At 46.0% G+C, this 11,474-nt stretch overlaps 1 protein-coding gene across 1 annotated transcript in view; it reads right to left on the reverse strand.

Moving 5' to 3' along the window:
- Positions 1-1,775, reverse strand: part of LOC142576560 (3-oxoacyl-[acyl-carrier-protein] reductase FabG-like) — a 77,739-nt gene extending 75,964 nt beyond the window's left edge. The window contains exon 1 of the mRNA XM_075686733.1: positions 1,656-1,775. Within this exon, the coding sequence (XP_075542848.1) occupies positions 1,656-1,692 (37 nt within the window). The 5' untranslated portion in view covers positions 1,693-1,775. The remainder of the gene's footprint in view (positions 1-1,655) is intronic.
- Between the last annotated feature and the right edge of the window lie 9,699 nt (positions 1,776-11,474).

Below are 11,474 nucleotides of genomic sequence, written 5' to 3' on the forward strand. Positions count from 1 at the left end.
CGGCTCCACAGCCACCATAGTCTTCCATAAAGAATGCAAATAATCCCAATAAAGAAGGGCGTCAGGCAGGGAGATACGATCTCTCCAATGCTTTAACAGCTTGTATACAGGAGGTATTCAGAGACCTGGATTGGGAAGAATTGGGGATAAGAGTTAATGGAGAATACCTAAGTAACTAGCGATAGGCTGATGATATTTCCTTGCTTTGTAACTCAGGTGACCAATTGCAATGCATGGTCACTGAACTGTACAGGCAAAGCAAAACGGTGGGTCTAAAAGTTAATTTGCAGAAAACTAAAGTAAACTTTAACAGTCTCGGAATAGAATAGTAGTTTACGATAGGTAGCGAGGCACTGGAAGGGGTAAGGGAATATATCTACTTAGGCCAGGTAGTGACGGCGGATCCGGATCATGAGACTGAAATAATCAGAAGCATAAGAATTGGCTGGGGTGCGTTTGGCAGACATTCTCAGATCATGAACAGCAGGTTTTCATTATTCCTGAGAAGAAAAGTGTATTACACCTGCGTGTTACCAGTACTCACCTACGTGGCAGAAACCTGGAGGCTTACGAAGAGGGTTCTACTTAAGTTGGGGACGACGCAACGAGCTATGGAAAGAAGAATGATGGGTGTAACGTTAAGGGTGATAAGAAGAGAGCAGATTGGGTGAGGGAACAAACGCCAGTTAATGACACCTTAGTCGAAATCAGGAAAAAAAATGGGCATGGGCAGGGCATGTAAGGAGGAGGCAAGGTAACTGATGGGCATAAAGGGTTACGGACTGGATTCCAAGAGAAGGGAAGCGTAGCAGGGAGCGGCAGTAAGTTAGGTGGGCGGATGAGATTAAGGAGTTTGCAGGGACAACATGGCCTCTATTAGCGCATGACGAAGGTGTTGGAGAAGTATGGGAGAGGCCTTTGCCCTGCAGTGGGCGTAGTCGGGCTGATGATAATGATTATGATGATTTTCAGGTTGGCGTCAGAGCACATGACGCACAGACAATGAGGTGCCGTTTATCGGCCAATATCTTGCCCCGGTGGCCGGTCTTCAATAATACTAAACGAGGGGCGATGTTTATTCGACATATACCGTGAAGGCGTGCATACTTGCTTTTAATATCTCTTGACGAAGCATAGTTAAGACTGCGTGCATAATGAGCGGTTGTCTATGTGTATACTAAAGCACACCAAAAAAGTTCTCTTTACCGACCAAAAAACGCTATGGGAAAATTATCAAAGCCTGCATTGCAGAACACAGCTAAGAGGAAGCGCTTCTCGTATGCAAACTCAGCCCATCTACGATTCCATGCAGCTGTTCCGAAAACTATCGCTCGAGACGCGAAAGACAAAAAAATGACAGAGAAATGATTTTCACTGCTACATCGAAAGTGGAGTTAGCGCCAATACCAACCTTCTCTGCTGCAATTACGCATGTTTGTCAAACACTCTTGAGCGCCCCCAATCATTGTGATTTCGCAATCTCTCCGTTTCCGGCTTAGCACACTTCTTTTATAGTCATTGAATACTGAATAATAGAAGATTCTCATTGAATGACGTCCACGAAGGCTTTCAGAAACAGCCATGGTATAGGTATGTATAGCAGGAGTGGATGCTGAAACAAGAAAGAACATTTTGTAAATTGAGAAGTCACATACCAGTTATGAGTGCAACTTTGCCACGCATATTGGGCATTACGACAACGTTCAGCAGGTCGGCAACAGCGACAGTTGGTTCGAACGTAGAGGAGTTTCTCTGTAGGCGCACACTTTGGTGGCGAGCAGGTGCGTCCGCCATGAGGACGCCCCCTTTTATAGAGGAAAACGTTTGCTTGATATCTCGCCACCTGGGATTGAAATCAGAAAGCTTTCCGGTTGTTACAAAAAGAAGAGAAAAAAGGAAAATGGTTTTTCTAATTATGGCAAAGCTTCTAGCGCAATTCAAAAAAGGCAGGGACGTGACAGAGTCACAGGACAGCTTATCTGGCTATTCTCCCTGCACGTGCTGTGATCAAAACCGACTTCAGCTGTCGACCTGATCTTTTACTATCTTTAGCCTTTAGCCTTGTTTCTCCGTGGTCAGGCCACTTTCTAGCATGTTTCACAATGAACTTTATTGAAGGTATAGTACGCACACAGAAACGCACGCACACACTGCAACCTACAAGGCTTCGACAGGTTGTGTATAACATTGGAACCATGGAGGAAATGAATAGCGCACTAGAGTGCAATTTTACTTTTCTGATAAAGGCGGCTTCATGACATTTACGCAGGTACGTATGGGTTTTTTTATTTTTTCAACTCCGCAGAGTTGGTTTCCGTTTCAAAGTTGTTATTGAATGTTCACGCAAATAAATTTATTTCCCCACGTAGTAGAACATGACGACACTTGAGAAGGAGAATTTGTGACACTTAGGTCACCGCGCAGGAAAGGCTCCAGACATGTGCTTCGGCCGCCTCTGCTTTTCTTTTTGTTAATTTAAGTCGTACTGCTATTTATTCTCATGGAGAGAGTAGTTATCTAAAATAATGTGTTGCTGTAAAGGGTTTTCTCATGTACCGCGCTTTCAAAATTGTCTGATTGGCATAGGAACGGAGTCAGGAGAAACATAACACAAAAGTTGTTTCGCTGTTATACGCAGCACAACATTGCCCTTCGATAATTCGCAGAATTCTACAATATGTTATCGTGCCAAGTTGAAACTTTAGCATGGAAGCTTTCCTTAAGAGTCCCCGATTTGGAGAAAAAGCTGTCAAATTGATACATTCTTAGCTGGGAACAGCACCATTTGTTGGTTTATTGTAATGACTTCATTGAACTGGTCTGTCGATCTGTCCTATTGCAACTAATTTACTTCCTAAAAAAGAAGTTACTTCCAAAAAAATCTGGATTATTTGTATTTTTAGCCTACCTAATTTACCACAGAAGTTGGAGCTGCTGTGGTAACGGATGGGTCTGCAAGCTTGCAGCATTGAATGCTGTTCTCACTCGTGCAAGTTTAGCGCATTCTGATAGACCAGATAAGAAAGGAAGAAAATATACTCCAGATACTCATCTGACCACCCCTTTTGGATGCATGCAGACTTCACACACAATGATAGTTGGTGCCTCGAACAGGGTCGCGCAGTGAACTTCGGCGATGAATGCGTCCCTCAAACCGTGAGGAACTACTGGCCATAAGCACCCTGAAGCTGCCAGCACCCTCGACCATTGCTCTGCGAAGAGAGCCGGTCGTGGCCACTTTGTTGTCTGCCTTGGGGAACGCTACGGGTACGCTCTACCCGCCGGCCACCCTACGATGGCAGCAAACGAAAGTAACGAAGACTGTGAGCAGTGCCACATGTTTATAGTGGTTGGTTTCCGGGCTGTGCACGGCACTGCGCTTTTTCTCCTCATAGAAATATAACCAATGCTCGACTCTTTGACGAAGGAGGCCATGCCTATCGAGGTTTCAGACCCCTCCATTCCTCGAAACACGGATAAATGCGCCGTCCAAAAGGCAAACTTCACGTACACGTACCGGCACGCGCCCACGCTTCTTACGTTTGCCATGACTCTCGAATAATGGCAGTTTGAATCTACAAGACGCGCGCCAGCAAGCGCCCACTCGGCCCTCGGTATGGGCTCATCCGCGACGCATCAACTGCGTGCGATCCTGTTGGTGCATGCTCCATGGTTGGTGTATTGACGAAAAAAAAATGTTTCGAATTCATAGCCACAATCTTTGTTTACATGCATGTGACAGTGGGACATGGCGTCCCCGGTACGCTTTCAGCTGCGCGATTGTTGAGGTATTCATTATGAAGGCACGCTGGTTCACTTTATTGCTAATTAAGGGAGCGGTAATTATCGGAGCTGCAAGCCATCGTGGTCCTGCTAAAGTACAAGTCGCGATGACTGGCTTCAAGTGCCACCTGCCGAAGGCCACGCTAGAGCTTTACACGAGCCATGGTGACAATTCTCTTCCTGCATTCAAGCTCAGATAAGCGGGAAGTACTGTACTGAATGACCGGCTACGTTAGCCGACAATTACGACTCACGCTAAGATTTGTAGAAGTTTCGGCAATGGTGCGTAATCTAAAGAGCTCCGACGAGTGTTAGCCCACCAAAAACAGGAATCCAGAATAATGATATTGCTTATGCTAGGCAAAAACTGCTTTTGTTATAAGAGCTCTCATTAAATCTAGTCCATTTTTTTTGTTCACGCCCTATTGCCTTTATACTTTGCCGTCATACATAGTCACTTTACATATGGCCTTGCTATGTGAGGAAATACATATAAGTGTCACCTTTCGTCCGTACAAAACATTCAGAAGCAGGCCATCCACATTATTACCTGGAGTTCGTTTTACTCCGATGATGCTCCGCTCCTTCAGGCTAGCTTCATTCTTCCTATACCTGGCTTGTCTAAAATTCATTCACTTATAACTCTATTTAAGTTACTTAACAAACAGCTCGCGTTTCAACTAATGGATTCTAAGTTGCTCACAAATACAAATAGCGCTAGATTTGTCCATAATCATAACTTCCTATTGCCTTAATGCAACACGAATTATGGCAAGCTGACTTCCTCCTTCTCAGCGATTCAACTGTAGAATGACTTACCCCATGCTCTTACGTCATGATCATCCTTCCATGCATTCAAATATGAACTTAAAAATTTCATTTTCTGTAACTAGCTGTCCTGATTACCTTCCTTTGTATACAAAGTGTACTTAATTTATTAAATAGGCCATAACCATTCCGATTGAGAATGTGCGAAATGTTGTTTTTTCATGTAGGACTCCTTGTATAAAAATCAAATGTATTCGTTTTCACTACTTCGTTCACTATTACTTACCTATATAATGCATAATTTTACACTGCTGTATTATTTATTAATTTTGTACCAATCTTGTTAACCGAGGGTCCCGCTGCACGCCTTTGACTTTGGGACCATCGCCCGTATACTATTCACAGACAGCTATATATCTTGAAAGTATAATAAACTGAAACCGAAGCTTCATAATGCAGCGCTGCCTAACTACATGTCATATGTATTGGCACACGTACTGCTCCGCAATTCCGTATTTGTCATTGTCTTTTTAGGCAACGAAATGATCTAGCAGCGATAGTGCCATTTACTCAAAGCGTTTGCAAAAAGGTGTTCAATACTTGCAGCGCATGTAAATAACAAGAAAAAATCCAACCCGGCAAAAGGAAGAGTGGTCTTCTGTAAATGACCAGCGTTCGTCTTACCTTCATGCCTCTTTCTCTCTTTTTTTTACATGGGGGCGAAGCGCGAAAACGCCCGTGTACTTAAATTTAAGTACACGGTTAGGAAACTCTGGTCGTCCAAGTTATTCCCGATTCCTACACTAAAGGCGTGCCGCATAATCAAATTGTTTTTCTGGCACCTAAAAGTGCTTCGCTTTTTTTTGTCTTTCATGAAATCGCTGTAATTTTTCCATAGTAAGCTTCCAATAATTCATTGAATCTATAGTTTCTCAAGTAATAAATATTTCTCAGCACATCCTATTTTTTATTCTGGAAAACATGCTCGGTTACATTCACCAGAAATGATTTCGACAGATCTGCGATTGATTGCTAGAGGAAAATCTAATCTGAGAAGCACTTGGAATACTTGGTGGTGAATCAGCTGGTGAGGCTTCGCTTGCGGATATGATACTTCCCCATTGACGACGTTTTCAGCAAAGCGAAAACTGCATGTATTGCGGCCCTCTAATCCACCGCACACTAGACGCACAAGGCCTGTCATCATAGCTGCAGGACGACGAATGTGCCAGTGCGCCTTGAGTGTCTCTGGGTCGTGAACTTTTAACATTCGTTAAGTAACCTATTTAAAAAAACAAATCGGAATTATTGAGTAACTTGAACAAACACATGGCAAACGTCTGAATTAGGGATAGTGCAGCTCTAGCTTTTTCTGGTGCTGCCTTTTATGGAGAGAAAGTTGGATAAGCAATTTCTCCTTGAAAACCTTGCGTGCCTGCGACGTGGTGAAAGAAATTCAGTAAAATGTGGCGTCTAAGATGAAGCCGAATGCGCAGAGTCGTCTTGAAATGTCACATGTTCCTCGTACGCATGTGGCAGCTTTGGAGATTTTCGAGCTGTAATTCGCAGGATATTGCAGATGCTTCTTTGAGTCCGGCCACTTTAACGCTAGAGCGGTAAGGGCCCCGAAGTCGCAGAAAATCTAGTGTTGGCATCGAGAGAGGTGTGCGTGAGCGCAGATTGCCTTATATATTTAGGCGTACATTTTAAAGCACAGTTGAGTGAAGATACGTTAATCAGTTTCGGTAGGGCGAACTTGTGCCCGACATACAGATAAGCGAGAGTCTCACTACAAGGTACACAGTCTTTTCGCAAGAGTTCCGCTGCTCTTCTTCTTCACTCGTCTTCCGCGCTGATGACACGTTCCTCCGATCGCACGTGCCTGTGAGCCCTTGTTGCCCACTTTACTACCGCTATCTTTCGCAGGTAGCACTAATCAACTGGACGGGCGCAGAAGGCAGCTGGTGCGTGTGATTTGAAATGGTCTTGTGTCATTGTGTCCCTTGCAAGAGTGCATCGGCCCTATGCTCATACAGAAGGCGATGGTTTCTGGGCTGTCACTCGCAAGCAGTTATTGTCTGTTGTAGTATATTTTCACTCGGGCAACTTGAACGATTTCTGTTAGATGGCGCCGTCATGATGAGGTTACTTGACCTTCTGGGGCAACTTCGTAATTGTAGAGTCTAATTCGGTGAATTACCCTATACGGGCAAAAGTAACGACGAAGAAGCTTTTCGGATAGGCTGCGCATGCGTATGGGAGTCCACACCTATGCTTTGTCTCCAGGTGCGTACAGGATGTCTCTTCGTCGCAAGTTGTATTGGTTCGCGTCGGTTTGCTGCTGCTACTGAATTCTATATCGCACCAGCTACCGTGTTTCTTGATTTCTTTGTCTGAAGTAGCTGACATCATGGTCATTTTCGGAGTTTTCATCTAAAGGTAGCATTGCATCTAAGGTTGTGTTGACAGTCCGGCCAAAAACGAGTTGGAAAGATGTCATTTGAGGACGCCGCTTGCAGATCGGTATTACAGGCGAAGGTTGCGTACGGTAATATCCTGTCCCACGTTCCGTGCTCCATGTTCCCGTATATAGACAGCATATCAGTTAGCGTTTCGTTGAGTCGTTCAGTCAGTCCATCTGCCTGCGGGTGATATGGGGCGGCTTTTCAGTGACAGGTGCGCGTCAGTTTCATAATGGACTGTGTCAGATTTGCAGCATATATGGTTCCTCAGTCTGTGATGGGAACCTTAGGAACGCCTTTCCGTAGTACTATGTTAGTGACAAACAAATCAGCTACTTCACTGGCGGTTCCCTTGACAAAAGACCCTGTCTCGCCATGTAGAAGTAGGTAGTCAGTTGCAACTACAATATAATGCTTTCCTGATGATGATGTGGGAAAGGGGTCAAATAAGTCCACTTCTACTTGTGCGAATGGAGTTTCCGTTGGCTGTATGGGTTGTACGAGACCTACTGGCTTCAATGATGTTGATTTACGTATTTGGCAGTCCCGACAGGTTGTTACGTAGTGTTGCGCGGAATTCAACAACTTCGGCCAATAATCTGTTCACTCCTAAATGTCCTGCTGATGGGTCATCGTGGCATGCTTTCAATATTTCGAGTCGTAACGTTGAAGGTATGATGAGCAGAAATGTCTCTGCACTATGTTCAAAGTTTCTTTTGTGCAGGACATTATTTCTCAGGACGAACGACGAGGAGCTGCGGACAAAAGGCCGGGGAACGTCGACAAGGGGTTCTTCTAGATAATCAATGAGCAGGTGTACCTCCGCGTCAAATCACTAATGCTGAGTCATTTGCGATTTTGTCACAGGTCGTAGGAACGGGGAATCCTGTCCTTTTTCAGCGTGTGTAGGTTCCGTGGATTCAATCGGTACACGTGACAAACAATCAGCATCACTGTGCTTGTGACCGGACTTCTACTCCACCGTTATATCGTATTCCTGCCGCCGCAGACTCTATCCTGCAAGCTGTCCAGATGTGTCTTTGAGATTCGCCAGCCAGCGCAACGAAAGATGGCCGCTGACAGCTCGAAATGGTCGGTCATATTAGTATGGTCTTAATTGGCTGCTGGCCCGTATCATCGCAAGGCAATCTTTTTCTGTCGCTGTCAGTAGTTCACCTCAGGCTACGAAAGTGTTCGACTAACATAGCCAACGATTCTTTCCTCTTAATTTTTCCAGTGAATGCGGACGGCAATAAGGCCTAAATCGCTTGCGTCTGCGTGAATATCAGTTTCGGATTTCTCGTCAAAATGAGCAAGAACTGGGTGGTCCTGAAGACCCTTTCCATGGAAGGAGGGAGCTCATAGAAATCATTTTCCTGCTCATTCAATCAGATGAAATGGATGACTTCTTTCTTTAGCTGCATTAGTGGTTCGGCGCTCTTTGAAAAATCTTTCAGTAGGCGCAGAGTCCTAAGAATCGCCTAACAGCCTTTGTGTCGGTTGGCTTTGGAAATTTTTCTTCTGCCGCAGTCTCCTCAGGATCGAGGGAAAAGCCTTCTGAACTGACGACACGGCCGAGGAAACGAAGCTCGCGAAAGCCAAAATAATATTTCTGCGACTATATAACCAAAGCTGCTGCTCTAATAGCTTTCATCCCAGCCCGCGGTCGTTCTACATGTTGCTTCAAGGTGGCAAAAAAAACCCACAATATCTTCAAGAGTAACGACACAGGTTTACATTTCAGATTGGTGAGCACATTGTCCATCATCCGCTGAAATGTGGCAGGTGTGGAACAAAGACCGCACGGAAGCACTTTGAACTCGTATATTCCGTATCACGTCACAAACACCGTCTTTTCACGATGTCATTCGTCCACTTCTTTCTCCCCGTACCGACTTTTGAGGTCCAGGGAGCAAAAGAATTTGGCATCTCGTAATCTATCTGGAGTGTCATCTATTCTTGGAAGACGATACACATCCCTATTGGTGACGGCGTTCAGCTATAACTAATCAATGCAGAAGCGCAAGGTCTGGTCCTCTTTCTTTACAAGTACCACAGGCGACGCCCACGGACTTGCTGATGGCTGAATTACGTCGTCTTCAAGAATTTTCTTAACTGGACTTTCGAAGGCTTCTTTCTCTTTTCGTGACACTTGGTAGAGATAATTACAAATAGGTTTCACTGATTCGCCGACAATCACCCGATGGTTGGCAATAGATGTGCGTCGGGCTTTGGATGACATCAAAAAACATTCCGCGAATTCTGACAAGTTTCTCTATTTGCTCCTTCTGTCTTGGCGATATACCGGGTTTGATGCCGATGCTTGCTAGGACAAAATACACATCTCGGAAATTCGATGGTGATATCTCTGGAATGCTCGGGTATGTAACTTGCACGAAGTTAATAATGTTGGCCATAATGGTTCCCTTCGCGACATGTAGCAGCTTATTTCCAAAATTAGTGAGGAAAACGCTAGCTGATCCGACACGCAGCTGAACAGGGCCTCTTGCCATGCAAGCCCCTTTTTCGAGTAGGAGACTGGTGCTGCTGTCTGCAATTCTTTCGTGGTCACTGAACGCGTCGCTCCTTACTGCGAAGGCTAGGCTGAATCTCAGAGGAAGCATCGCGTCGTCATCAGCAATGCAAAGGGCAACGAATTCTTCTCCGTGTTGAATGCTATGACAGCGTGTTTTGCTGAAAAGGAAATACAGTATTCCCGCAAGTTCACTAAACCGCTATTACCCTTGAAGAAGTCCGTGCCAATAATCATGTCTATTGAGCGCTCGGAAAGCACAATAAAACTACCAATGTATATAAAGCCTCGTATTCCAATTCTATCCACGCCTTTATCAGTCGGGTAGAGGAGATGTCCTCCTGCGGTGCGAACTTGTGGCCTTTTCCAATGATTCGTCACTTTCTCCTGTTTCTTGGCAAACTCACTACTTATTGCCGAGTAATCTGCACCTGTATCCACTAACGCGTTCACTTCGTAACCGTCAACAAACACGCAAATCGGAAGCAACGTCACTCTCACGCTACTGGTTTCCGAATCCCTCGTTGTCGTTAGGCGTTATCGATACAGGGTCTTCTCTTTTGGCGTCGCTAGCGACCTTGCGTCCCAAGGTCGCTGACTCTAGTGTTTGCCCGACGCGGGATCTGTGAACGAGGTCTTAGGGAGCTTGATTACGTACGGGGGCTCGGTGACTCATACCTCAACGGAGCTGTTGATCGAAGTTGGTGTTGCTGGTAGGCGTATGGGGAGATTTGACGAATGGACAGGCACTCTTCGAATTCAAATGGACGCTCACCATTTTAAGGGCAAGGTATGTTCACCGGTAAACCACGACGTCCTGCCTGGCGATAGTGGCACATTGTGTAGAGGTGGCTAGCCGCACCATAGTGGTAGCAAAGAGGTATTCGGTCAGGAATGCGCCATACATCAGCTTTCCTGAATCTTCTCTCGGGTGACGGCGGCGAATTTCGAGGTATTGAGCTATTGTTAGAGGCAGTGGCTGCGACGTCAGCACGCCCGGGAGTTCGCCGTAGTACGTGGGCATATGAGACGCTCGCTTGCCGCAGTAGTGGCGCTTGGGGCTGCGCACTGAGCTGTGGTTCCGGGACCGCGTGTCTGATCTCTTCGGGAATCACGTCTGCCATCGAAGGGGGCGCCGGAGCGTTCTGGTAAAACCGCAGCCTCTGAAGCTCTTCTCGCACTGCGTATCGCACGAGCTCCCGTATGGCCTCCACGCTGTTCTCATGGGCGCCTGAAAGTGCATCTACAAAGGTGATGTTAATTTCCCTTTGCACATCCGTGATCGCTCCTGGAAAGTTCTTTCCGTTGTTGTCACTTCAGAAGGAAACCCATCGACGGTGCGCAGCTGGCTTCGAACAAACCCAGCGAACAGTTCCTGTTTTGCGCACCGCATTAGGTGGCGTAGCTTCTTGTACTGCCTCATGTTCGGATGAGCTTGGCGGAATAGACGGCCCATGTCACTTACATACATGGCAACGATTTCATTGTTCCGCTAGTCTCTTGTATGCAGGGCAGCTTCGGCGCTCTCTCTGCTGTCGGTACTCGGGTAAGTTGCAAGCAACTCCCGTCGTAAAGGATCCCACGACACATATGTCGCTTCGTGATTTTCAAACCACGTTCGCACGCTGTCCTCTAACGCGAAGCAAACGTTTTGTAGTTGGCACTCTTCATTCCAAACACTGAAGTCCACGACGCACTCAAAACGTTATAGTTAGTCCTCTGCCTCTTCAAATGTGTTACCTTCGAAAGACCCTGGCGTCATTGGCGAGCTAACTACGATGTCAGTTGGCATGACTTGAGTTGTCATCTCGGTAGCGTTTCCGTTAGCAGCTGCTAACGCTCTGATAGAATCCCGCAAAGGGAAACACTCGGGGTCTCACCACGTTGGTGACGACTGCTGAGTTGGTGAACAGGAGTCAGTTCAATGG

This window comes from Dermacentor variabilis, chromosome 3, assembly GCF_050947875.1.
Source record: "Dermacentor variabilis isolate Ectoservices chromosome 3, ASM5094787v1, whole genome shotgun sequence".
NCBI classification, from domain to species: domain Eukaryota; kingdom Metazoa; phylum Arthropoda; class Arachnida; order Ixodida; family Ixodidae; genus Dermacentor; species Dermacentor variabilis.